At 42.8% G+C, this 24,378-nt stretch overlaps 1 protein-coding gene across 1 annotated transcript in view; it reads left to right on the plus strand.

Annotated features, from left to right (window-relative positions):
- The window catches only part of ZBTB35 (zinc finger and BTB domain containing 35), a 21,556-nt gene extending 368 nt beyond the window's left edge, over positions 1–21,188 (plus strand). Inside the window, exons 2-5 of the mRNA XM_024740361.1 lie at positions 662–800; positions 1,779–1,880; positions 9,339–9,483; positions 20,495–21,188. Coding sequence (XP_024596129.1) covers positions 671–800; positions 1,779–1,880; positions 9,339–9,483; positions 20,495–21,188 — 1,071 coding nt within the window. The 5' untranslated portion in view covers positions 662–670. The remainder of the gene's footprint in view (positions 1–661; positions 801–1,778; positions 1,881–9,338; positions 9,484–20,494) is intronic.
- The last annotated feature ends 3,190 nt before the right edge of the window (positions 21,189–24,378 follow it).

The following is a 24,378-nucleotide window of genomic DNA, read 5'->3' on the forward strand; positions in this document are numbered from 1 at the left end:
CTTCTCGAGCGCCAAATCCCCTCAGCTAGCTCCGCCCCGCCAGTAGAGGAGGGCGGGTGGGGGCGTGGCCCATCCACTCCCTCGTCTGCGCTCAGTCGGCGTCCGCGTCAGCCGGAGCCCGACGCGTTGACGCGGCACGTCGACGTATGTGACGCGCAGGCCCGGGCCGCTCCTCCTTCCTTGAGTGAGTGCCGGCCCGGTCTGGGCGGGGGAGAAGAGGGCGGGCGGGGGAGGGAGAGGCGACCCGGGAGTCGTAGTGGGCCGCGGGCCGGACCGGGTCCCGGGGCGGCGGGAGCCAGGGCCGGGCCGAAGGGCTTGGCGGGCCGTTAGAGGGCCGCGGCGGCTGTCGGGTCTCCTCCCTTGCCGGACTTGCGCGCCCCGGAGCCCGGAGCCTCCGGCGCTGTGCCCACCCCGCTCCAGCTCGCGTCTCCCGACTCCAATTAGGTCAGGCTCGGAGTTCCGCGGCCGCGGCTCCGGCCCCCAACGCGCGGCGGCCGCCCGGCTCGCCTTTCTTTCTTCCCTCGCCTTCCTCTCCTCTTGTCTCACCCTCCCCCCTTCCTTTCGCGTTGCTGGGGTTTTGTTTTTTGTTGTTTTATGCTTTAGGGGTTTTGTTCCTCAGCCCGAGCTCATGGGTGTACATTATCATGCTCCTCTTTTGTAGAACAACCCGATGGCCATGGAGGCCGAAGAGACGATGGAATGCCTTCAGGAGTTCCCTGAACATCATAAAATGATCCTGGACCGATTGAATGAACAGCGAGAGCAGGACCGGTTTACTGACATCACCCTGATTGTCGACGGTGGGTAGCGTGGTGGGCCGAGGAGCGAATTTGTGGCTTCAGATCTTCTCTCCCCTTCCCCCATCCGCCTTTTTTATCCACCTTCTGTGGACTCCCTGTCGAAAGTCTGCGGACGGTGTGCTCTGGAACCCGAGGACACTTATCAGTGTCCCTTCACGTAGACCATGCTGCAGAAGGATAGTCACGCTTTCAACATAATCATGGCATTTTAAGTTCTTGCAGCCTTTTCAAGTGTTCGCATTGTACACTTGAATGCAAGGTGGCGGGGATAGGGAGGATGTCTCTAAATGTTTGGTTAGTAGACTTCTGCTAAGCTGCTTTGAGCAGTCTTTCACAGGAGTCATTTGGGAAGTGTTCTTTCTAGTTTCCCAAATGGTCTTGGAGGGAAAATGTGAGAGATTCCTTTGCAGCACTGGTACCCCCTTTGGTAACCCCCAAAATATAATGCGGTCTTTACCAGTCTTAGGAGTAGTCATTATAATGGATGCAAACCCAGCTTGGGTATCTTTTGTTTAGTGAAAATAGACTTCTTGAGGCAAGCTATACTTTATTATAGCCTACAGCTGGTCTGCTGTAGGTTGAGTTTCCAAATATTAGGCATACTAAAATGTTTTCCATAGCAAACACATCCAGCTTGGTGCTTATTCTGTGGCTTTTTCTTCTCTTTTCAAATGACGTATAACCTTTTGGGTTGTGTTTATATTTAGCAGTTTCAACTGAATAGGATATGCCTTTGACTTAAGTGGTACCTCCTGAAATGTTGTAAGGTGGCCTTTATAGAGCTGACTTAATAAGGCCCTTGAGGTAAAGATCCTGCTTCATGTCAAATTGAGATTTAAATTTGTCAAGATAGCTGTCCAGAATATAGTTTTATAATTATATTACGAAAGACCTATTTTACTTTAATTTCTTAACTTGTTTTATAGTTTTATATTTGATTTTTGTGAATATGATGATTTTATTTTGTTTTTTCTCTAGGACACCATTTTAAGGCCCACAAGGCTGTTTTGGCTGCTTGCAGCAAGTTCTTTTACAAATTCTTTCAGGAGTTTACTCAGGAACCTTTGGTGGAGATAGAAGGTAAATGCTTGTTTTAAATACAATATTTAGCAAGCATTGTAATTTGATGAAGAAGCATTAGGCAGTTAATTTAGCAAGGTACCATGGGAAACAGGCATCAATGGTTTCTATTCGGTGACTGGATAAATTGTTCTTTTGACACCTGAGAATTCTTACTTTTAGTAACGTGCTTCGTAAAATGATCTTCCAGGAAAAACTCTTACGTTAAATGGTTCCTCTCTTAAAGGAGTCTTTTTCATTGCTAATACCAGTGATCACTGTCTTTTGAAAACATGTATTAAAAGTGAATTTCCATCTTATTTAGTGGGCTTATGTTTCAGACTGGTCCAGATGCTGCAGGCCTCTGTATAGCAGCATGACACGCACAGTGTGAAATGGGCTGTCATAATATGGAAAAGGCTAGGAAAGATTAACTGAAGTAGCATTCAGAAGAAGTTCTAGTGGCTGTAGAAAGTCTAGGATGGAGGGGGGTCATCTACTAGATACTGTCTTAAAATAGAAATTTTTATACTTGTTTGACTTTTTGTAATAATAGCCCACCAAGTGCCAGGTATTATGCTGTGTAGTTTGTGTGCATTTTCTGAGGTTCACAGCAGTGCTTTGAAGTAAGTGGTTTTACTTCCAATTTACATATCAGGGAGCAGGCTCTAAAAGGTTACTTGTCTGAGGTTGCCCAGCTAGCAAGGGATTCAGTTTATTCTATTAATTCTGCTGCTACGATACCTAGCCCTCTACCCCTCAATCCAAAACTGTGGGAAATAAATCAGCTTACCTACATAAATACAGGGTTCTTGAGTTTGGGTTTTGTATCTCTCAGTGTGTATATATTCTCTGTTATGAATGGGTTGCCTAGAAACAGTATTCCCTTGGAAAAATTTGGTGTCTAGGGGAGTAAAGAAAACATAGAGTTAAGAGTATTCTCTTATTTTGATAGTTCCAGCTTACCTAGCATTCTGGCTGATATCCATAGATAGATTATCTTTGATTATCTGTGATGGACAGAGCACAGGCATGATGGAAATCCTCAAAGCTTACTAAAATGAGAATCCATCAGCCTAGATGGTATTTCTGTTACAAGCCAAAGTTTTGTGCATTTATTCACCTGAGGTACTGAGACCCCAGGCAGGTTACTTTATCTCAATTGCATATTTGCCTCTTCATCTGAAAAGTGGGTTAATAGGCTTGTACTGTTGTGCTAATGATTAATTGAAATGGCATCTGCAGAGTGCCTGGCGTAGTGTTTGGTGCACTGTCAAAGCTTAATAGATTGGGGTTGTTTATCAGATTTAATACCTATTATAATATACCATGCCAGACCCAGGAAATGAGAAACTGATTAATAAGACAGCCCTTAGAGAATTTGCAAATTTAATCATGGATAAGCAACAGTTAAGGAGTGCAAAAAATGTTGCAGAGAATTTTGTTGCAGAATGGTGTCACTAAGGAGGGAGGATGAGTGGTTTAGTTTACTTTAGAGAGAAGGAGGATTTCAAAGATGAGTCAACTTCTGGGCAGAATCTTAAGTTAAAAAATAAGTGGCCCAGGCTAGAATATGCATTGCTGGTGGAGTGTGGAGTACTGACCTACCTGGAGAAGTAGGGTCTTTTCTTCTGAAGGCTAATCACCTTGGGATTATCTCTTGTACTTCTGATGTGCTCTGTCCATTATAGTACAGGACACACAACTTTCAGTATTTAAACTGTAGAAGGTAAGAAAGAAAAATGTAAAAACATTCTTTCTGTTTTTGTTATTTGCCAGATTAAGGTTTAAAGAATCAATTTGGCTCAAATTGATTGTCTTCTTAAGCCCTTAACTTTGGAATTGCTGTACTATCTGGCTAGGTCACCTGGTTGTAGAGAAAGCCCTGGGCATGCATTTAGAAAACCTGACTTGTATTCCCAGCTTTACTGTTTGTCAGTTGTGTAACATTGGACATCTTAGCTTCCTTTTTTCTCTTTTAATCTGCAGAAAATGTCAAGTAATTTTGGATTATGTCATGGGCATTATTTTTTTCCTTTTTTTTTTTGGTCTGTGTCAGGTTGTTGAGGCATGTGGGATCTTTCGTTACGGTGCAAGGTTTCTTTGTTGCGTGTTTGGGCTTCTCTCTAGTTGTGGCGTGTGGGTTTTTCTCTCTCTAGTTGTGGCACATGGGCTCTGTAGCTTGCGGCACGTGGGCTTAGTTGCCCCGCAGCATGTGGGATCTTAGTTCCCCAACCAGGGATCGAACCTGCATCCCCTGCATTGGAAGGTGGATTCTTTACCACTGGACCACCAGGGAAGTCCCTGTCATGGGCATTTTGAATATTATGTTTTGACCCTCTGTGTGCTGTTAGAATCATCTGGAGAATGCTTTTGTTGTTGTTTTGATTTTGTTTTGTTTTAGCAGACAATCAACCTGATTAGGTTCAGACTGCCTTGTGTGGACTGTGGATCCAATTCCAATTTAGTTTTCAAAACTTTTGTTGTTTTGTTCAGGTCCCAGGTGTGCCGACCTGGGTGGTAGTCCACACCACAGTGTAATTCTCAAAGCCTTTGCTGTGCTGCCTCACGTCATTTTTGCACACGTGCAGCTGGGTGGTGAGCTCAAGACTACGTACACAGATTTAAAGGACCTCTCTCCAGCTCCCTTCTGATGGCCTCTGTACGTAGCTCCCCTGAGCTCCCTTTCCTGGTCCTTTGGCTGGAAGACTAGGAGGTTAACCTTCCTGTGCTGTTGTACATTTTCTGCAGTGGAATCCATTTCCTGGATAATAACATGGTGAGAGAAGAAAATAACAAGAATTCTCTCCATGCTCTTCAGATGATAATCTCTTTCCTAGTTCTCAGCCAGAGAGAACTTTCTCTTAGGGTTGAGTTGCCTGCTTGGTGGCAACTAGCCATAGATGTGCAGCGTCAGACTGGGGCTTGTCTTGAGGGAGGGCTGAGAGAGAAATAAAAACCAGCTATTTTTCCCCACCCCCACACACTCTCCATCCCCTTTGCTGGTTCTCTAGCCGGAAAGAGTTTCTCCTGGAGCTTTTTCTGTCTGCACCTGCTACCCAGTTACCGGAGTTGGGCTGTCCTCAAGCTGGGTTATGTGGGAGGAAAAATATAAAACCAGGAAACTTACTGCTGTTCTTTGAGTTTTGATTTCTCTCCCCAGTCTCTTTGCTTCTGTTTTTTCTTCGGAGTCCTTGTATATTAGCTTTATGTATTCTTTTCAGAATTTTTAGTTATAATCAATGGACAAGATAGGGTGGCGTATACATTCTTCATCTTAGCTAGAACTAGAACTCCCATCTGTAAAATAGGGATGGTTCTTGTCTTTAGCCGCTCACTAGAAACACCAGGGGAGCTTTTGCAAGTACTAATACCCAGGCTTTTTCTCCAGATCAATTAAAGCGGTCTTTGAGGGGTGAGATCCAAGCATCTGTATTTAAAAGTTCTCTAGGTCCTTGTTATCCAAGGTGTGGTCTGAGGATCAGTAATGCGTGGGCATCACCTGTGAGCTTGTTAGAACTGTAGACTCTCAGGCTCCACCCTAGACCTACTGAATCAGAACAGAATCCTCAGATGATTCCTTTGTACAGCAAAGTTAGGGCAGCACTGCCCTAAGACAAGTCCAGTATGCAGCCAGTGTTGAGAACCACTGCCTTATAGGGTTTTGTAAAAGCAAATGTATGTAAAGAGAATTTAAATTGAAATATGCTCTATGAGTATAAACTGTCATTAGATGCAAGCTGAGCCAGCTCTCTCCCTGTTTTCTGGGTCCCTGGTGAAGTAAGTTATCTTTGATTAGGACTGCAGGTTCACCTTTGATTTAAGTCAAAATTGTTGTCCTTGAAGCCAGTTGCATCCCACCTCAGCTTTGTGACTTGGATTCACACCATATAAAATCTTCAGCAGACATTCACTCCCTTGTTCAGAACACAACAGCCTTCTCCTAACCCGAGCCTCCAATTTTCCAAATCCATTCTTTACTTCTCCTGAAATCACAGATCCATAAGCACCTAGTTTCTCTCAAACAGCAACTCTACCATCACGTCCAAAATCTTAGCCCCTAATATCAAGGACAAAACATCCAAGCACATATTCATACATACTATTTGAGTAGGAGTTTTCCACCAGTTGAGGAATTCTATAAGACTAGAGAAATTCCAGAATGCCCACCCCCCACTTTTGCCTCTTCCTAAGGGGAAAAATGACTCAGGCCAAGGTGTTTATATTAACATTTTTCTTAGATACTTCCTGAGAAAAATTGTATATTATGACAGGAGTAAGGAATTGAGAAAATGGGCTGAAATTTGAAAGTTACTAAACTAGTCCTAATAGAGTATAAAATATTTTTGCAGCTGTACATCATCTACCAACCCTTCACTTACCTGGGCAGGTGTTATAAGTTTGGTTCCCGTTAGCTAATTAAGTCAGTGGCTTATTCCTAGGACCAGTGTTGGACTGGCCACATAAGAAGCACTTAGGGTGGGCTTCCCTGGTGGCTCAGCGGTTAAGAATCCGCCTGCCAATGCAGGGGACAAGGGATTGATCCCTGATCTGGGAAGATCCCCAATGCCGCGGAGCAACTAAGCCTGTGCGCTACAACTACTGAGCCTGCGCTCTAGAGCCTGCGAGCCACAACTACTGAGCCCGTGCGCCTAGAGCTTGTGCTCTGCAACAAGAGAAGCCACTGCAGTGAGAAGCCCGTGCACTGCCACGGAGAGTAGCCCCCGCCCGCCGCAATTAGAGAAAGCCTGTGCACAGCAATGAAGACCCAGCGCAGCCAAAAATAAAACAAACAAATAAATAAATTTATTTTAAAAAAGAAGCACTCAGGGTGCTTATAAAAAGGAGTTCCCTATCCCAGTTTTGATTCTGGAGATCAGGGACCCATGCTTAAGTCTACAGGTGATTCTGATTAACCAAGATTGGGAACTAAGTCCACAAATTCTTGGAGGCCAGTTGCTTCTTGAAATTACTAATTTTTAGAATTTTCTATGGTAATCCACTGTGTGTATTACATAATACTCCCATTGGGGTCTGGGGCAATATCCTATAAGCAAATAATAATCCAGTGTATTATTAATAAGCAGCATAGCTTATTAATATTTACTCTAAGTGGGATAAAAATTATAAATAGCCTCATGTCAGTTCAGATCAAATTTTGCTGCCAAATTTATGGGAAAACTTCTGGTTTTAAGAGATTTGGGGGACTTTGGAAATATGAGTGAAAGATTGCAGTCTTGTAGTGAATGAGACATGGGTATTCAGACGCTTCCAAGCAGGAATGTTTCCTACCATCATCCTATTTAAAAATCTTTATCATGGACTTTGGAGTCAGGCCATCTGGGTTTGCTTCTAGTATTATCACTTAATAACTATGTGACTTTCGCAAGTTACTTCTCTGTGCCTCAATTTCCTCATCTGTAAAATGGGGATTATAATAGTACTTCATAGGGTTGTCAGGAGGATTAAGTCAGTTGATGATTTGTAAAGTGTTTAGAGTCCTGCCTGATATGTATAGTAGGCATACATATGTGTGTTTGATTAAAAATCAAAATCTCATTCTGCTTCAGGAAAAATTTACACATTGTTCTTAGGAAAGATTTCTGTTGCCCTTTTAAATATTTGGTCAAAACACCTTAAAAAAAAAAAAGCAGCAAAATCTAGTTGTCTGTTTCTCAGGCTACTCTCATATAATAAACAACATGGTTAAAAGACAACCAGGAGGGGCTTCCCTGGTGGCGCAGTGGTTGTGAGTCTGCCTGCCGATTCAGGGGACATGGGTTCGTGCCCTGGTCTGGGAAGATCCCACATGCCGCGGAGCGGCTGGGCCCGTGAGCCATGGCCGCTGAGCCTGCGCGTCCCGAGCCTGTGCTCCGCAACGGGAGAGGCCACAACAGTGAGAGGCCCGCGTACTGCAAAAAACTAAATAAATAAGACAACCAGGAGAAAAAAGATTAGGGGACCCAATAAATTAGCCATTAATGAATCCAGTCATTTTTAGTTTGCTTATTTGGTAGCATGTAACTTGGTCATATTACATTATATTTTATGGTGCTTCTCAATATTCAGATTGTTTTCAGGCATTTTGAAGATGAGTTTTCTGAGGCTCAGAGGTTCTGACTTGCCCCAGATTGCACAAGTCATGGAGACACTGAACTGAAACTTGAAAGTTGGCTTCCTGAACGATATTTTTTCCTAACACATATAGAAGATGGTGGATATTCCACCAGTATTCTTACTGTTGTCCTGAAGGCCACATTCAGGTGTATAAAGTACATGGGAAGAACATAAAAATATTTTTTCTTTTCCTATTTTTTTTTTCTTTTTTGGCCACCCAGGGCGGCTTGTGGAATCTTAGTTCCCCAACCAGGGATTGAACCAGCGCCCTTGGCAGTGAAAGCGTGGGGTCCTAACCACTGGACTGCCAGGAAATTCCTGTTTTGTATTTGTAATTGTGCATATTGTGTGCAGCTTGGTCTTGGCCATTTTTTTAGCATAAAAAAAATCTATAAAAACAAGTTTTCTCTTTGTTCCTGTCAATAGCTTTTCATAGCCTTGCATTAGCACACTGAAACAATATTATATAGCATTGAAGAGCATGAAGAAGTAGAGTATCATTTTGGGCCAAAATTTAAACAAACTTGCAAAGAAAGCTTGGAATTGTGGAAGCTTAATTCTGAAAGTGACTTTGGCCTTTATCCATTTATACCTACTTTGTGTGCCTGCATTTTAGGAAGCATTGTGTTAGATACTGTGAGGTGGGTGTAGAGGCAAATTTCCGTAAAGTAGCTTACAGTCAAGAGTTGTCCATGAATTTTAACTATAAGACCAGGTACAGAGTTCAGCCTGAGGGAACTATTAAAGAGGTTCATTAAAGATGTGACATTAAAATTGGTCCTTCAAGGGTGGTAGGATTTGTCGAGGTAAGGTGATAAAGCATTCAGGATGGAGGGTGTTAAGGAAGGCAAGGAAATTCTTAGAAAGTGAAGGGTTTGTTTGAGGATCAGTATATAGTGTAAGTTTGATATAGTTTAAAATTTGGAAGGAAAAATAGTGGTAAGTAGAAAAATAATGTGAAGGACCTTGAAATAAAGGCAGAATGGTACTGAACTTTATATGCTAAGCTTTTGAAAGCTATTGATGATTTTGGAGCTGAGTTGACACAGAGCTCCCTGGCAGGCAACATAGCATGTCTGATGTAATAGCCCATTCGTGTATTTGAGTGATAGATTTTACTGTTCTGTAAGAGCCTTAGGAAGTCTTTGGGAAAGATCTTAAAGTAGTTTGCTAGTTAGTGCTGAACTTGGCTACAAAATTATTATACTGTAAATGAGAATTCTGCCAGGAAATTATCTTCCAAAGTGACAAATACTAATCATTTTCCAAACACTGGGCTTCTATTTTTTTCTTTACTAAATGTTACAAGATTTGAATCAATGTGAGTACATGTTAATGCATGTCTTTTTTTTTTTTTTACAGGTGTTAGTAAAATGGCCTTTCGTCATTTGATTGAGTTCACATATACAGCAAAATTAATGATACAAGGAGAAGAAGAAGCCAACGATGTATGGAAAGCAGCAGAGTTTCTACAAATGCTAGAAGCTATCAAAGCCCTTGAAGTCAGGTAATTACTTATTTCCTTAATGGGGAATAAATAGTTATATTCAGTCATGTCCACCCTGACTGTTAGTCAAGAATTTATTATGTCATGTCATGAGGGACTGATTTCCTTAGTGAGGCAGAGATAGTTATATTCAGTCATGTTTACCCTGTTAGTCAAGAATGTATTGTATGTATCATGCTGTAAAGAACTGATGTTTTGAAATTAAGAATATGTATTTAAGGATCTATAAAGTTCTACTGGTTATGATCTTCACGCTTGATTTCTTGTCCTTATGTAAAAACTGTGCTAATATTAACTCAAGTAGCATCTTTTGTTTCTAATAAAATAAGGAGGACTAGGCATCTTTTTAGGAGTTCTCTGGGTTCCTATAAACTATTCTGTGGATTCAGGTTGTTAATTGTACCAAGACTTACTCTAAAAGCGGTTTGGCTTACAAAGATTAATATGGTACTGTTTAAAAATAAGTGAGGAGGGGCTTCCCTGGTGGCACAGTGGTTGGGGGTCCGCTTGCCGATGCAGGGGACACGGGTTCGTGCCCCGGTCCGGGAAGATCCCACATGCCACAGAGCGGCTGGGCCCGTGAGCCATGGCCGCTGAGCCTGCGCGTCCGGAGCCTGTGCTCCACAATGGGAGAGGCCACAGCAGTGAGAGGCCCGTGTACTGCCAAAAAAAAAAAGTGAGGAAATCGGTGAAGATATAAGAAATAGGCCAGGTGGAAGTGATAATCAGTGAAGTTAGAAATGTGATGGCAAAAATGCATGCTGTTTAAGTCTGTACACTTGCTAGATGAGCTGAGTCTAGCTCTGAGTTCTGAAGTACCTAGCGAAAAGAAAAAGGGGAAAAAAACACCTCAGTTACATTATTTATAATAAGATGAGAACAAATCAATTGCTTAGGAGCCATTCTTGGTATTAAAACACACAGTTTCTCATAGGAAGTTATTAGGAAAACATTAAGTGATATAATGAATAAAGACCTCAGCATCTTACATAATGAATAGTGGCATGGTAGTGTCTAAGAACAAGAGCTCTGGAGTCAGACTGCCTCGGTCTGCTATCAGCTACTCAGTTTCCTTATCTGTCAAATGGGGATAAAAATGGTACTTTCTACATAGGATTATTTGTGAGGGTTGAATGAATGAATGTGAAGTGGTTAGCCTGGAGTCTGGCATGGGGGTTGTTATTATCTCCTGGCTTTGTTTCTTGTGACCCTCAATATAGGTCATTGGTATACACTAATGTGCAGTTTGGTAAAATCAGTTTCACATGGGACAGAATGATCTAGTCTGACTCACTGATGTGGTTCAGTCAAAAGATATAACTTAGAATAACTAAGAAATAATTGAACTGTAGTCATCCAAAAATACTATTTCTCCTAATGAGCTTTTAATTAGTTTGGTGACAGAGTTCAAGATTAGACTCTTCTGACAAGAGCGTGGTGTGTATATTTTCTCTGATGACTAGTGCTTGGCACATAGTAGGTGTCCAGTAAACATTTATGAATGGATGAACGGGTGCATGCCCATTAAAACCAAGCCAGTATTCTCCTGCAGAGAGAGCTAAGACACGGATAGCAAAATAGAGGTGTGTTGAGGATATATACCTGATTAGGTCATACCTTCTCAATGTGGAGGTAGACTAGGGGAATATATATGCATGGGGCAACATCAGATTTGTGGTTAAATCCTGTATGAGAACTTTTTGGAAACATGTTCTGTGTGGTCCCTTTGCTGCTCATGGTAGCGAGTAGCATCTTACTACAGGGAAAGTCCTGAGTAACAGAACATTGGAATATATTCTGTGACAACGGCCCAGGTTGGATTTGGTAGGCATTTAATTGAGTTCATGTGTCTAGTCATTGGGTAAGAACAGCTGGATACAGCTGTTTTACTATGCCTATTTAGAACCTTTTAGAAAGTTTATTATTATAAGACTGGGATCCTTATAATAATTATAACCGTCAGCGCTTTACAATATAAATATAGTAGTATGTTGAATTGTTTCATGAACCAGTTAGGCATGCAGTATACTCTGAAGAATTCTTCAGAAAGATAGCAGTATTACATATTGGCTGTTTATAATTGGCTGTGTATAATGTTATACAATTTAGGAATAAAAATTACATAATGTAGTTGTGTTTAAATCAACTGGTGAAGGCAACTCTATATTGAGTAGACTATTGTATAACTGTTTTGCAGGTATGGAAGGTGAATAAGGCTCTTCTCACATTTGCAATATGCAAATATTTTTGGAATATAGTGTACACTTTTTGAATGGCACTGAAAAAAAATACTAGGACCTTATTTTGCTGAAATTGCATCATTGTTTATTTAAAACTATAGGAGAAGGTTCCTGTTATTTGTTAGGAAGAAGCATTTGCCTTACAGATTTTTTCCTCCCCAGCCTTTTAAGATGTAATTTACATATAATACAATTCACCCATCTTAATGTAGAGTTTGAATTTTGTTAATTGTACACAGTAGTGTAACCACCACCACAATCAGGACATAAAAACATTCCCATCACCCTAAGTTTTCTTATGACCCTGCAGTCGACCCTGATCCCCAGCCCCAGGCAACCAGTGATCTGATTTTTATCACTGTGGCTTTATCTTATTTAGAATGTCATATAAATGGATTCCTAAGGCGTGTAGTCTTTCGTCTTTGACTTCTTCACTTAGCGTCATGTTTTAGAGGTTTGTCCATGTTGTTGTGGGTTCCTTTTTATTGCCGATTATTATTCCAGTGTATGGATATACCATCTGTTACGGACATTTAGGTTGTTTCCAGTTTTTGACTATTACAAATAAAGTGGCTATGAATGTTTGTGTGTAGGTCTTTGGACATATGGTTTTATTTCTCTCAGTAAATACCTAGTATTGGAATAGCTGGGTTGTATGGTAGATGTATTTAATTTTTTTTTTAAGAAACTGCCAAACTGTTTTCCAAAGTGATACATTCCAACTTGCAGTGTATGAGAGTTGCAACTGCTCCACAGCCTTGCTAATACTTGGTATGATCATACTTTTTCATTTTAGCCAAGTTGGTAGGTATATAGTGGTTTTAATTTGCATTTCCCTAATGATTAATGATGTTGAGCATTTTTTCATGTGTTTTTTTGCCATCTGTTTATCTTTTTTGGTGAAGTATCTTTTGCCCATTTTTAAAATTGGGATATTGTCAAGAACTGACAGGTGGAAGACTTTATCCTATTTGCAAGCTAATAAGTTGGCCTGCCACATTTTTATGGATGCTGGCAGAAAACATGAAACTCATGAGTCAGAAAGGACTTTATTTCTCTCACAGCATATGGAGCAGCATGAGTTTCATGTTCATATCAACATGAAGCTCAAGCTGCTCCCCCGCCCCGCCCTGAGTCCAGTGGGGAATGATGCAGTGGCCTTGGTGTGTACCGTGCTCACAGGGTTTACATCACAGTTGAGGAACTCTGGGCTTTAGGAAACCCAAATCTTTTATAATGAGCTGTAAGCAAACCTGCCCAGCTTTTGCCCCAGAGGGGCTGTTATCTTTATTATTCTGTATAATAAATGAACCTGCCCTCCACTCTGGTGGAAGACAGGCTCTATTTTCTAAGGCAATTTGCTGTACAGACAACCTTGAAAAGATAGAACAAAAGACTGCCAGTGTGTTTGTGTATAAGATATGCAGAAACATGAGGGATCCATGGAGCGTTTTCTTCTACACTGTTTTAGCTTCTGGTGAATTTTCCCATGAGCACACTACTCCGTGACCACTCTGATTAATGTGACAAATAGGGGACTGGGACCTAATCCATTCAGTTTTTCTTACACTGGATTTAATTAAGACAACTATCAGCAGCACTCCAAGTAGCAGGATGTGGCCACCCTGCAGTGCTAAGCTTAAGCGTGCACCTACCCCCGCTAAGGTTCTGCACGCAACCAACTGAACAAATCCCTAGACAGCCAGGTGGCTTTCTCCTTTAGTTTGTGTATTGACTTTTCCACTTAGCCCTAAACATTAATCTAAGTATAGCAAGATGTTTTAGCAATTGCACAGTCTGAGCATTGGTCCACAGGGGGGACGTCTAGGGCAAGTCTAGCCTCCGTAATAACACTGGCCAGTGATTTGAGGCTGACATGAATACCTTCCAGAGCCCAAGTAGTGTCATTGATCACATTGTCTTGAGTCAGGCACAAATTTTGTACCACCTTTTTTTTTGCACGATATGCGGGCCTCTCACTGTTGTGGCCTCTCCCGTTGCGGAGCACAGGCTCCGGACGCGCAGGCTCAGCGGCCATGGCTCACGGGCCTAGCCGCTCCGCAGCATGTGGGATCTTCCTGGACCGGGACACGAACCCGTGTCCCCTGCATTGGCAGGCGGACTCTCAAGTCCCCACCTTTTTATTTGGATGACTCCCATTGTAGAGAAAACTGCCCGTAGGGCTTGCATAAATAAGTCAGTTATTCCTCCAGGACACTCCCCCAAGTAACCAAGGGTAGCCTCACTTTTGGCCACCCAGGCGGCATGTGGGATCTTAGCTCCCCGACCAGGGATTGAACCCACGCCCCCTGCATTGGAAGTGCGGAGTCTTAACCACTGGACTGCCAGGGAAGTCCCAAGGGTAGCCTCATTTTGGAGAGACCTCCATGGTCATCTGAGAACTAAAGTGATCTACCAGTGGTGTTTCCCTAAACACTGGATGGTCCCTTCTTCCCACCTCAGAGTTGCAAGGCATACTTTTGGGAGGGAAGGAAGTTAGTACCTGGCTTCCATACAGGAAGTATAGTTGTTTGTGCCCCCAAAGGGGGACCTTTATCAGTCAGGGGCACAGGTTGACATTGTCACCAACGTTGTCTCCCTCTTTCTCAGCTCAGAATGATTGGGTCTAGGCCTTGTTTTTGGACTGAATGTCTGAGGGCAGCCAGTTTGGTCTGTTCTGTTTATCCTGAGCACCTGGATGCCAGCTGAATGGCAGTCAGCCACCTCGCGAACTGAGCCTCAGCTTTGGGAATGGTAGTGGGCCAACATCTCTTGTTTTGCATGGAGCATGCAGGATGCTTGGCCATCCCCCTGCTGTTTGCAAAATAGTTCTCGGTAAAGTTAAGGGAGATTGGTGATCCAGTTGTCAGAGCCCTCTGGCGTGGGATGGCAGATCCAGCACGTTGCAACAGTTGGGGAGAGCTGCATGAGAGCCTCTTCCTACCTGAGGAAGGCTCTAAGAGTGGTTCTGAAGAACAAAGATTTTTAATGTCCCTTCTTCCCCCATACCTCCTGGAGTCTAAGAGGTTTCTCTCCAGGTTCCAGGGTGGTGGTTCTCCCTCCACCTCCACAAAATCAGTGTATCCCATTCTAGTAGCTGTAACTCAATCCCTTTTCCAGTCATCTCCTCCCCTTACCCGGACCTTTGATCTGGAATGGTCAGGGACAAGAATATTTTATAAAACTTAAGAGACCCGTTATGTCTCCCACTTTGGCTCACAAGGGCCAATCTGATTGTACTTGGCAAGCAGTATATTCAACCAAGTGGTCTTTATTCTTAGGATCTAAGATGATGTCCATTCAGTAAGAGAATCCAGATGGCTGAACTTGAACTAGGTTTGAATCTGCTAGGCCCACTTTTGACCAGGCTGTCCCAGGGTTGCCATTAGGCAGAAGGAAAAAGATCGTGTCTGAGAATGGTCGGGACAGATCCTGAACTTCCATTTAGGTTTATGTAACTTCACACCCCATTAGGCTTGATCATTACCCAGGAGGCAGCTAAAAACAGATGATCCTTTTCCGGGTAGAGCTCAGTTTGATGACCAAACTGCCTTACTAGGACTTTTGGACAAGGAGGAAGTGAGGGAAGTAGAGTCTGAAATCTTTTTGAGTCAGTAATTGATGAAACTATTGTAATTCTCTACAATATCAATATCTGTGGATGGCAGGGAGCTTGGAAGTTTTAACAATACCTTGACTAACAGCCAATTGAATAGCTTTTGGTGCATCATTATCAGACTGCAGATGGTCCGGAAAGCTAAACATATGACACAGCTTAGTTTCAAGAGCCATCTGGTGTGGCCAGAACCAACTGCTCAGACTGGAACAGCAACAGTGTAACCTGAAAAAGTGTCAGGAGTTGTGAGGCATCAGGGATAGCCCTGAGATGGGGTGAAAGGTCTAGTGTAGTTAGTCTGCCAGGTACAGTTGGACACAATGCCCTGTATGATTTGGCCTCATTCACCATGAAACAAACAGGCCAACTTTGGCAGGTGTCACAAGTCTGACATGCGGTAGCAACTTCTCCATCAGAAGCATAGGGTCTTTGACTTTCTGCTCAGTCTCTGATGCTGGATGTGTCACCATGTTCAGAATAATGTTGGGCCTAGGTGGCAGTGATGGAAGTCTGGGCAGTGTAGGTTGATAAGCAACTTGATTCCAGTTGGTATCAGAGAACAGGCTTTTACCATGAGCGTCTAATCAGTTATCCAGAGAGTTGAATCAATAGCTGCTCTTCGTTTCCACAGTTGTGGAAAGATGGGTGTCTAATCTGCCAAGACTTGCAGGTCTCCCAGACAGCTTGGCCATTGCAACAGCCCAAGAGTCAGTAAAAATACAGCAAGGCTCATAGTGGAGAGTGTCATCCAGAGCGACAAAGACAGCCTTGAGTTCTGCCTTCTGAGCAGAGCAGCCATGTCCACTCTTGGTTTTGCAAAGTTGGTGCTAAGGCGGAGCATCCGCAGCAGCCCAGTGAGTACCGTCAGCCTTCAGCTTAGCCAAACCATCAGTGAATCAAAGACCCCATCGATCTGGTGGCTTTCTTTGGGCAGCAGCGTGGGGGAGCTACCACTTTCTCATGTAAAGCCGAGAGACCAGCTGCTTTCTTGACTGTCACTGTTTCTTTATGACCAGTGAGACTTGTTGGGCACATCTTACCTTGCTAGTCATGAAATCTTAGTTAACACACTCCCAAACGGCAGTATCAGGCTAGAGAGCCTCAAAGTTTCCATGGATCAGGCTTCACTTTTAACAAGAGTCCAATAGCAAGCTAATCCTTTCTTGTCAAAGGGAGTGTACCTTGTAGCCATGTCAGGGAATTGGCAAGTCCAAAATCCAGGGAATACCTTGGGGTGGAGACCACCTCCCTTTGCCAGAAGCTCTAATCTGCAAAAAGCGTCAGTCTCAGAGACTTAACAGCTCAAAGAGGTTGTTAGGGTTTTGGGGCCCGAAGGTAGAGACTGTGCCACAGCTTGATGGAAACTTCCAATTCAGCCTGTTGTTTGGAGCCCCACTTAAAAGATGCTGTTTTGCATATTGACTGATATAATGAAGAAAGTAGAATGCACAGGTGAGGCACATATTGTCTCTAGTACCTAAAAAGTCCAGTAAGATGCTGGGTTTCATTTTTGGTGGGAAGAGGGAGGAGGTGAAAAAACAGGTTTTCTTTTACTGCTGCAGGGGATTGAGTGTTGTGAATCTGCCTGTCTAGTCCCAAGAAACTTTACCTGGTGAGCAGTCCTCTGAATTTTGTTGGGATTTATCAGCAACCTCTGCTGGTAGAGGTGTCAAAACACTACGTCAGGGCCTTTGAGACTGAGACTTCTGGCTTGCCAGTCAGTAGGATATCAACAGTATAGTACAAATTTTAGATATCAAAAGATAAGACACTTGTGCTAAATCCTGACCCAGCTACTGGTGGCTAACATTAGGGGAGTTTGTTCCAGTAGCTCTTCTCTACATCTGGCTCTTCTCAATTGGGATGTTCCATCTCTGGTATTTACGGGATGAGAAGTGGTAAATGCACATGCCATACCAATCCCTGCTGTGCATTCAGATGTCAAAGCAACAACAGTATGTAGAATCAGGCCCACCCACAGGGTCAGGACAGCCTCCCTTTCCTGCTGTGAACCTTGCCCAGGCCCTGTCAGTTGAATGTAAGCGCCTCCTCTCTGTGGAACCAGGTGGGATGGTGAGTTGGACACCTGCTGGATAAAACAGAGCCACGGAAGTTTGAGCCTCTCCCATTCTTGAGTTTTCCTCAGCGTACTTGGATGCATACATCGTGTCTTCACTGTTCACCCTTGGGAACAAGGAGACCTTGGCTCCAACCCTAATTATCTTTTCCAAGCTGGTGAGGTCAAGTTAGAGGCAACGGGAAGGTAGAAGCGGGGGAAGTGGTATGGAGGGAGAAAGTGATTCTCTGCCAAGTGAGCAAGGTTCATTTTGGTTTCAAGCAGCACTGGAGCTGCATGTGGCTCAGCCAAACAAACCTCCAGTGTTTTCAGCCCACTCAAAGCCCTCTGTCAGGCAGCAGAGTCATCACTACCGACACTATCAGTGTCAGTTTGGGGGACCCCTTGATTCAGTAGCCCCATCCACATTGATTTCTAGTTGGGGCCATGTCATTTATGCCTTTTAGCTGACTCAGACTTCCGCAGTGGTGGCTTTTTTTCAAGAGTGTAGCTTAATCTTGGACATTTGCTGCCCCACTGTCATGATAACATCTCTTACACTTTTTCCTGGTCTAACATAAAAGGGGGCTTTTCAGCAGGCCTGACCAAAGAATTTTATATTACTTTGGATCCTTTTTTCATTCCCCAGTGACTCATCTTCATCAGCATTATAAACCCAGTTGGGCGGGAAGACTCTTGCTAGTCAATGCCTCATCGTAGGAATTTGCTTCAGAGAAGTCTCTCCAAGAGCATCCACAGCACCCTTATGGCAGCCAGGACCCACTGCAAAAAAAACTCAAGCCTTTTACAGTCATCTCCAAATAGATCTCAGGTGGACATGACAAACTGCAGGAGGAGCTGAGCCCTGAGATGGCCCAGGTGTTGCAATTCTTCCTTGCTCTACAAGCATTATGTTGCCCCCTCATCTCCCGTGTGGACCAGCCAAAGTTCTAATGACTCAACTGGTTTCTGCTCATAGCAGTTGTGAATTTCCCTCCTGGCACACTTGGTTTAGGTACATGTGGCAGTAACTTGTCTATAAAGAGGCAGAACCTTCTGTCTCCACCCTCCTACTCCCTTTGAATCTTAGTGTTAATTGTTACTGTGGGCAGACTTCAGGCTGACCACCCAATTGGCAGGGAAGTCCTCCGCTGCCTCCCCCACCCCTAGCAAGTTTGCAGCAACTGGGACACCATTCCAGCAGCTGTCCTTAAACTTACTGCCCAGTACTCATCCTGTAACCACCTTCTCAGTTTTTCCTCATTAATAGGTGTCTTCGTTTCCTGGGGCTACCATAACAAAGTACCATGAACTGCATGTCTTAAAACAACACGAATGTATTCTCTCACAGTTTTCGAGACTAGAAGTCCTAAATCAAAGTGTTGGTAGGGCCATGTTCCCTCAAAAGCCTCTAGGGGAGAATCCTTCCTTGCCCTTTCTAGTTTCTGGTAGCCCCATGTGTTCCTTGGCTTGTGGCAGCATATCTCCAATCTCTACCTGTATTTTCACATTGCCGTCTTCCTTCAGTGTTTTCATATGGCCTTCTCTTCTTTGGGTCCACATGTCCCTCTTCTTATAAAGACTTAGTTAGAGTAGGGCCTGCTCTAATGACCTCATCTTAACTTGATTGCATCTGCGAAGACAATTCTAAATAAGGTCGCATTCACAGGTATCAGGGGTCAGGACTTCATCATATCTTTTGGGGGCACACAGTTGAACTCCGAGCAATAGGCAAATAAGGAGAGGACCATTTATTGCCCAGTTGACCATACAATTTGGTAAACAGGTTTACTGCCAGCTCTAGTAGGCTTCCTCAAATTCCGTTTGCTCTGTGAGGTCTCATCCTTCCTGTTCCAGAAAGCCTTGTCTTTTTCAGCATCCTGTTCTTGGTTGCCAAACTTCGGCAAGATCCGTGAGAGATCTGAGTGTTTATCCTACTTGCAAGCCAAGAAATTATCCTGCCATGGTTTCATGGATGCTGATAGAAGATGACGGGTCTCGTAGGTCAGAAAGAAGGACTTTATTATTCTCTGCACAGCAGGCAGCATGAGTTTTCTATTTGTGCCACTTTTCCCTTCCTTAAGTCCCACAGCGGTAACGTAGAGTGGCCCAGGTGAATGCTCTGCATGTGGTCGTTTTCATCACAGCTGAAGGATATCCAGCTTAGGAAACCAAAATCTTTTAGAATGGGCTGCAAACAAACCTGCCTGACCTTTATCCCACAGTGGGGAACATTATTATATTGGACAGTAAGTAAAGGTGTCCTCTTCTCCAGTGGCAGCCACTCTGTCTTCCCAGGCTGTTGGCTTTTCAGCAAACATCCTTGAAAACTAGTCCAGAACCAAAGCTGTCAATTCACAAGATACGCAGAAACGCAAGGGACTCACGGGGAATTGTCTCCCGACAGTTGTCTTAAGCCGTTGAGTTTATTGAATTGTACGAATTCTTTTTGTATTCTCTATATAAGACCTTTGACAGATACATGTTTACAAATATTTTCTCCTGGTCTATGGTGTGCCTTTCTGTTAACTGTGTATTTCAAAGGACCAAGTTTTTAATTTTGATGAAATCCATTTTATCAATGTTTGCTGAAAGTCTCTGCTTTCTGTGTGCTATTTAAGAAATCTTTCAATGTTGCAAAGATTTTTATCCCGTTTTCTTCTAGAAGTGTAATAGTTTTAGTTCTTACATTTAAGTCTATGATTCATTTTTAATTTTTTTGTGTATAATATGAGAGTAAGGGTCAAGGTTTATTTTTCCCATATAGATACCAGTTGTTCCAACACCACTGTTTTATATTTTCCCCATTAAATTACTTTGGAACCTTTTTTCAGAAGTCAGCTGACTATATATATGTAGATCTATTTCTGGACTTTATTCTCTTCCATTAATCTCCATGTGTATTCTTTCACCAATATCACATTGTCTTAATTTTGTAGCTTTATAGTAAGTCTTGAAATTGGGTAGTATAAGTCTTACAGTCTTGTTTTCTGCCTTTCCATACAAATTTTATTATCAGCTTATCAGTTCTTCCAAAAAGCCTGGTAGGATTTTGATTGATCTTATAGATTTTTTTAATCCATACATTGTATATTTCAGGAACAAAGAAAACTCAGCTCCACTAGAGGAAACTACCACAGGAAAAAGTGAAGCAAAAAAAAGAAAGATTGCAGAAACTTCAAATGTTATCACTGAGTCATTGCCGTCTGCAGAATCTGAACCTGTTGAAATCGAGGTGGAGATTGCTGAAGGCACAATCGAAGTGGAAGATGAAGGCATTGAAACGTTAGAGGATGTGGCTACTGCCAGGCAGTCCATAAAGTATATTCAGAGCACAGGTTCCTCTGATGATTCCGCTCTGGCATTATTGGCAGATATCACCAGCAAGTACCGTCAAGGTGATAGAAAAGGGCAGATTAAAGATGAAGATGGCTGTGCCTCTGACCCCACAAGCAAACAGGTAGAAGGTATTGAAATTGTGGAACTTCAGCTGTCACATGTGAAGGATTTGTTCCATTGTGAGAAATGTAACCGTTCATTTAAATTGTTTTACCATTTTAAGGAACACATGAAATCACACTCCACTGAGAGTTTCAAGTGTGAAATATGCAATAAAAGGTATCTTCGGGAGAGCGCATGGAAACAACACCTCAATTGTTACCACCTTGAAGAAGGTGGAGTCAGTAAGAAGCAAAGAACTGGGAAAAAAATTCACATATGTCAGTACTGTGAGAAACAGTTTGACCACTTTGGACATTTTAAAGAGCATCTTCGAAAGCATACAGGTAATTAGCAAATACTTTATGTTAAAAGTATAGATTTTCCACATTCACTTGAAGCTAAGTGTCTAAATCCTTTTTTCTTATTTTAATTATCACCACAGGAACCACTTCCTGTGTTCCCTAATGTGCCGGCTGAGCACACAGTGTTTTTATAATATTCGTTGAAATATTTATGCTTTCAAAGCAAAATCAGTACTAATTTTGAAAGTAATTTTCATTCTTACATCTTGGCAATTTTTATAATTTAAAAAAAATACATAAAACGGTTGTGATTCTTTATTAACGGTTATACATTATGAGATTTTAATTACAGTGAAACTTCACTGTTAACTGTTTTTACTTTCCCTGCCTTATGTTAACAGATTACATAGATGGGTACATTTGCAAACAATCCCAAATATGTTTATACCTTTGCATACATTTGGTTATCTGTTTTGACCTGGCAGATAGTAAGGCAGTATTTGTCCATCTCCTTCATCTCTCCAAGGGCAAACATGTCAGGACTGGTGCACAGCCAGGGAGATGAAAAGGGTAAGGTCTCTGTACTCTCCTAAGAGCCATCCCAGACGTGAGGGAGATGTCCAGGGAGTCTGCCTTAGAACCTCTGGCCCTTCTAGTTCTGCATCCATCCCTGAGCCTATTTTTCTCCCTGTCAGAGTCCCTGTCCTTGGTCCCACACCCCAAGCTTTCTCTGCTAGGTCTCCTGTGCCATACACAGGAGTTACCACCACGAATGACTTGGAATCCTGGGGAGTCCCTAAACCCACTGTGACAAAGGTGTGGGGAAAGCAGTTGCTGCAGAGTGCTAAGTGTCAGACTTCTGGACATTTGTTCCCAAGTTCTTACTCTGTGAGATGGTTAAGGCTGTTGAGACTCTTAATACAGTGAATACAATATAGTTATCCCACACTATTCAGAATCTTTCTCTTTGATGCTAGAGTTTGGAGAACTTTGGATGAAATTTTTTCGTAGATCCCTTGCTGTCCAGAGTTGCTTGCTACATACTGCTTGAAACTGAGAAAACATAGATTCAAATAGTGTGGGATCCCTCACTATTCAAACCCTTGTTAGTAATACTCAGGAACTGGATAAATAAGTGAACAGCAAGGGAATCTTGTAATTTACTTAAAGGCTCACTATGAATTTAGAAGGCTTTAAGGTAACTAATTTGGGGTAACTAATAGGCATTCATGAAATCTTTGGGGGAAATGCCTTCTGGTTTTACAAACATTATATGTAAAGACCTGTTGTATATTTGGAAACTGCCTAAAGGTATAGTTTTTAGTCCTTAAAAAACAAATAAGCACCTATGTTAACGGTCTTCTGATGAACATGTTTGTGGTAACTGTGGATTAGTTTTGCAAAAGCATTGGTGTACCTGCAGCACAACTTGGTAAATAAATGTTACTTGGTGACTAGCACACTTTGATAGGAGTTTCCAGTACCCCAACAGATAATCACTTCTATATTATTTCCTATCAGTGTGAAAGTAGAAACAATTGTCACTACCTAGTGACTTACCTGTTTGAAAATAGGACAACGCAAACCATTTTGGAAGTTTTTAAATATGCTTTCCAAGCCCTGCACATTGTATTTTGGATTAAGCAGAAAAGTATAGAGCTGAATCACATTATGGTTTTTTTTTTTAATTATTTTATCCATTTTTGGCTGCGTTGGGTCTTCGTTGCTGCACACGGGCTTTCTCTAGTTGTGGCGAGCGGGGGCTACTCTTCGTTGCGGTGCGCAGGCTTCTCATTGCGGTGGCTTCTCTTGTTGCAGAGCACGGGACTCTAGGCGCACGGGCTTCAGTAGTTGCCGCACACGGGCTCAGTAGTTGTGGCTTACAGGCTCTAGAGCGCAGGCTCAGTAGTTGTGGTGCACGGGCTTAGTTGCTCCACGGCATGTGGCATCTTCCTGGACCAGGACTTGAACCCGTGTCCCCTGCATTGGCAGGCGGATTTTTAACCACTGCGCCACCAGGGAAGCCCCACGTTATGTTTTATGTCTGTGTTTCCCTTCAAAATGATGTGAGATAACTTAAGTAACTTAGTTAAGTAGTTGTTACAAATTACAGAACCAGATGCCCTTTGAAGGAACAGTTTAGTATGTAAAGCAAACTGAACTTTTATTGTCTTTTTTAACCTCGATCAATTATTGTACTAGTAATTAGTCACAAGACAGTAGCATATGTGATCAGTGATTTAGTAAATTCAAGAGGAACATAAGTAAAGTTTTTTTTTTTTAATTTATTTATTTTTGGCTGTGTTGGGTCTTCGTTTCTGTGCGAGGGCTTTCTCTAGTTGGCGAGCGGGGGCCACTCTTCATCACGGTTCGCGGGCCTCTCACTATCGCGGCCTCTCTTGTTGCGGAGCACAGGCTCCAGACACACAGGCTCAGTAGTTATGGCTCACAGGCCCAGTTGCTCTGCGGCATGTGGGATCTTCCCAGACCAGGGCTCGAACCCGTGTCCCCTGCATTGGCAGGCAGATTCTCAACCACTGCGCCACCAGGGAAGCCCCCAGGAAACAGTTTTTAATTGTGTTTGTGTTAATAAAGGGTGGATCATTTTTCACTTATAACAAACTAAGTGTAAAGATAAATGGTCCCGTTCCTGTTTCCTACTCTCAACATATACACCCCCCTCAATATCATATTTCGTATACTTTCATTAGTGCTTTGGTTTCTTGTATGTTCTTAAAGCATGCACAGTAATCCACGCTTGATTTGCAAAATTTTGGCTGTTACTTGTCCTGAATTACTTGTTTCCATTTGGAAAATAGTGATGATAATGCCAGCCTGCTAGGTCATGGAGATAAATTTTAGAGTCCCTGCCTTCAAGGAGTTCAAAGTTACGTTAGGGGAGATAAGCAGGCACAATCAGCTAAGTGCTGATAGAGGTAAGCACAGAGTCTTATGGGAATGCCTGCTTGTGCTGTTTATGATGAAAGAGACAAGGATGGCTTCCTAGAGGGTTTACCCTATGACTCCCAAAGGAAAAGGAGTTAGCCAGGAGATAAACGTTCCAGACAAAAGAAATTAAGTGTACACAGACATAGAGGAGAGATAAGTCACTCATTTGGAGTACTTGCTAGCAGGTTGTTATGACTGGAGGATTGGGTCCGAATGCCAGGAGATGCAGCTAAAGAGTTTGGAGGGCTGACCATGTGGCGTGCACTTAGGCATCATGGACGATCTCCCAGT

Source organism: Neophocaena asiaeorientalis, unplaced genomic scaffold, assembly GCF_003031525.2.
Source record: "Neophocaena asiaeorientalis asiaeorientalis breed wild unplaced genomic scaffold, Neophocaena_asiaeorientalis_V1.1 scaffold57, whole genome shotgun sequence".
Classification (NCBI taxonomy): domain Eukaryota; kingdom Metazoa; phylum Chordata; class Mammalia; order Artiodactyla; family Phocoenidae; genus Neophocaena; species Neophocaena asiaeorientalis.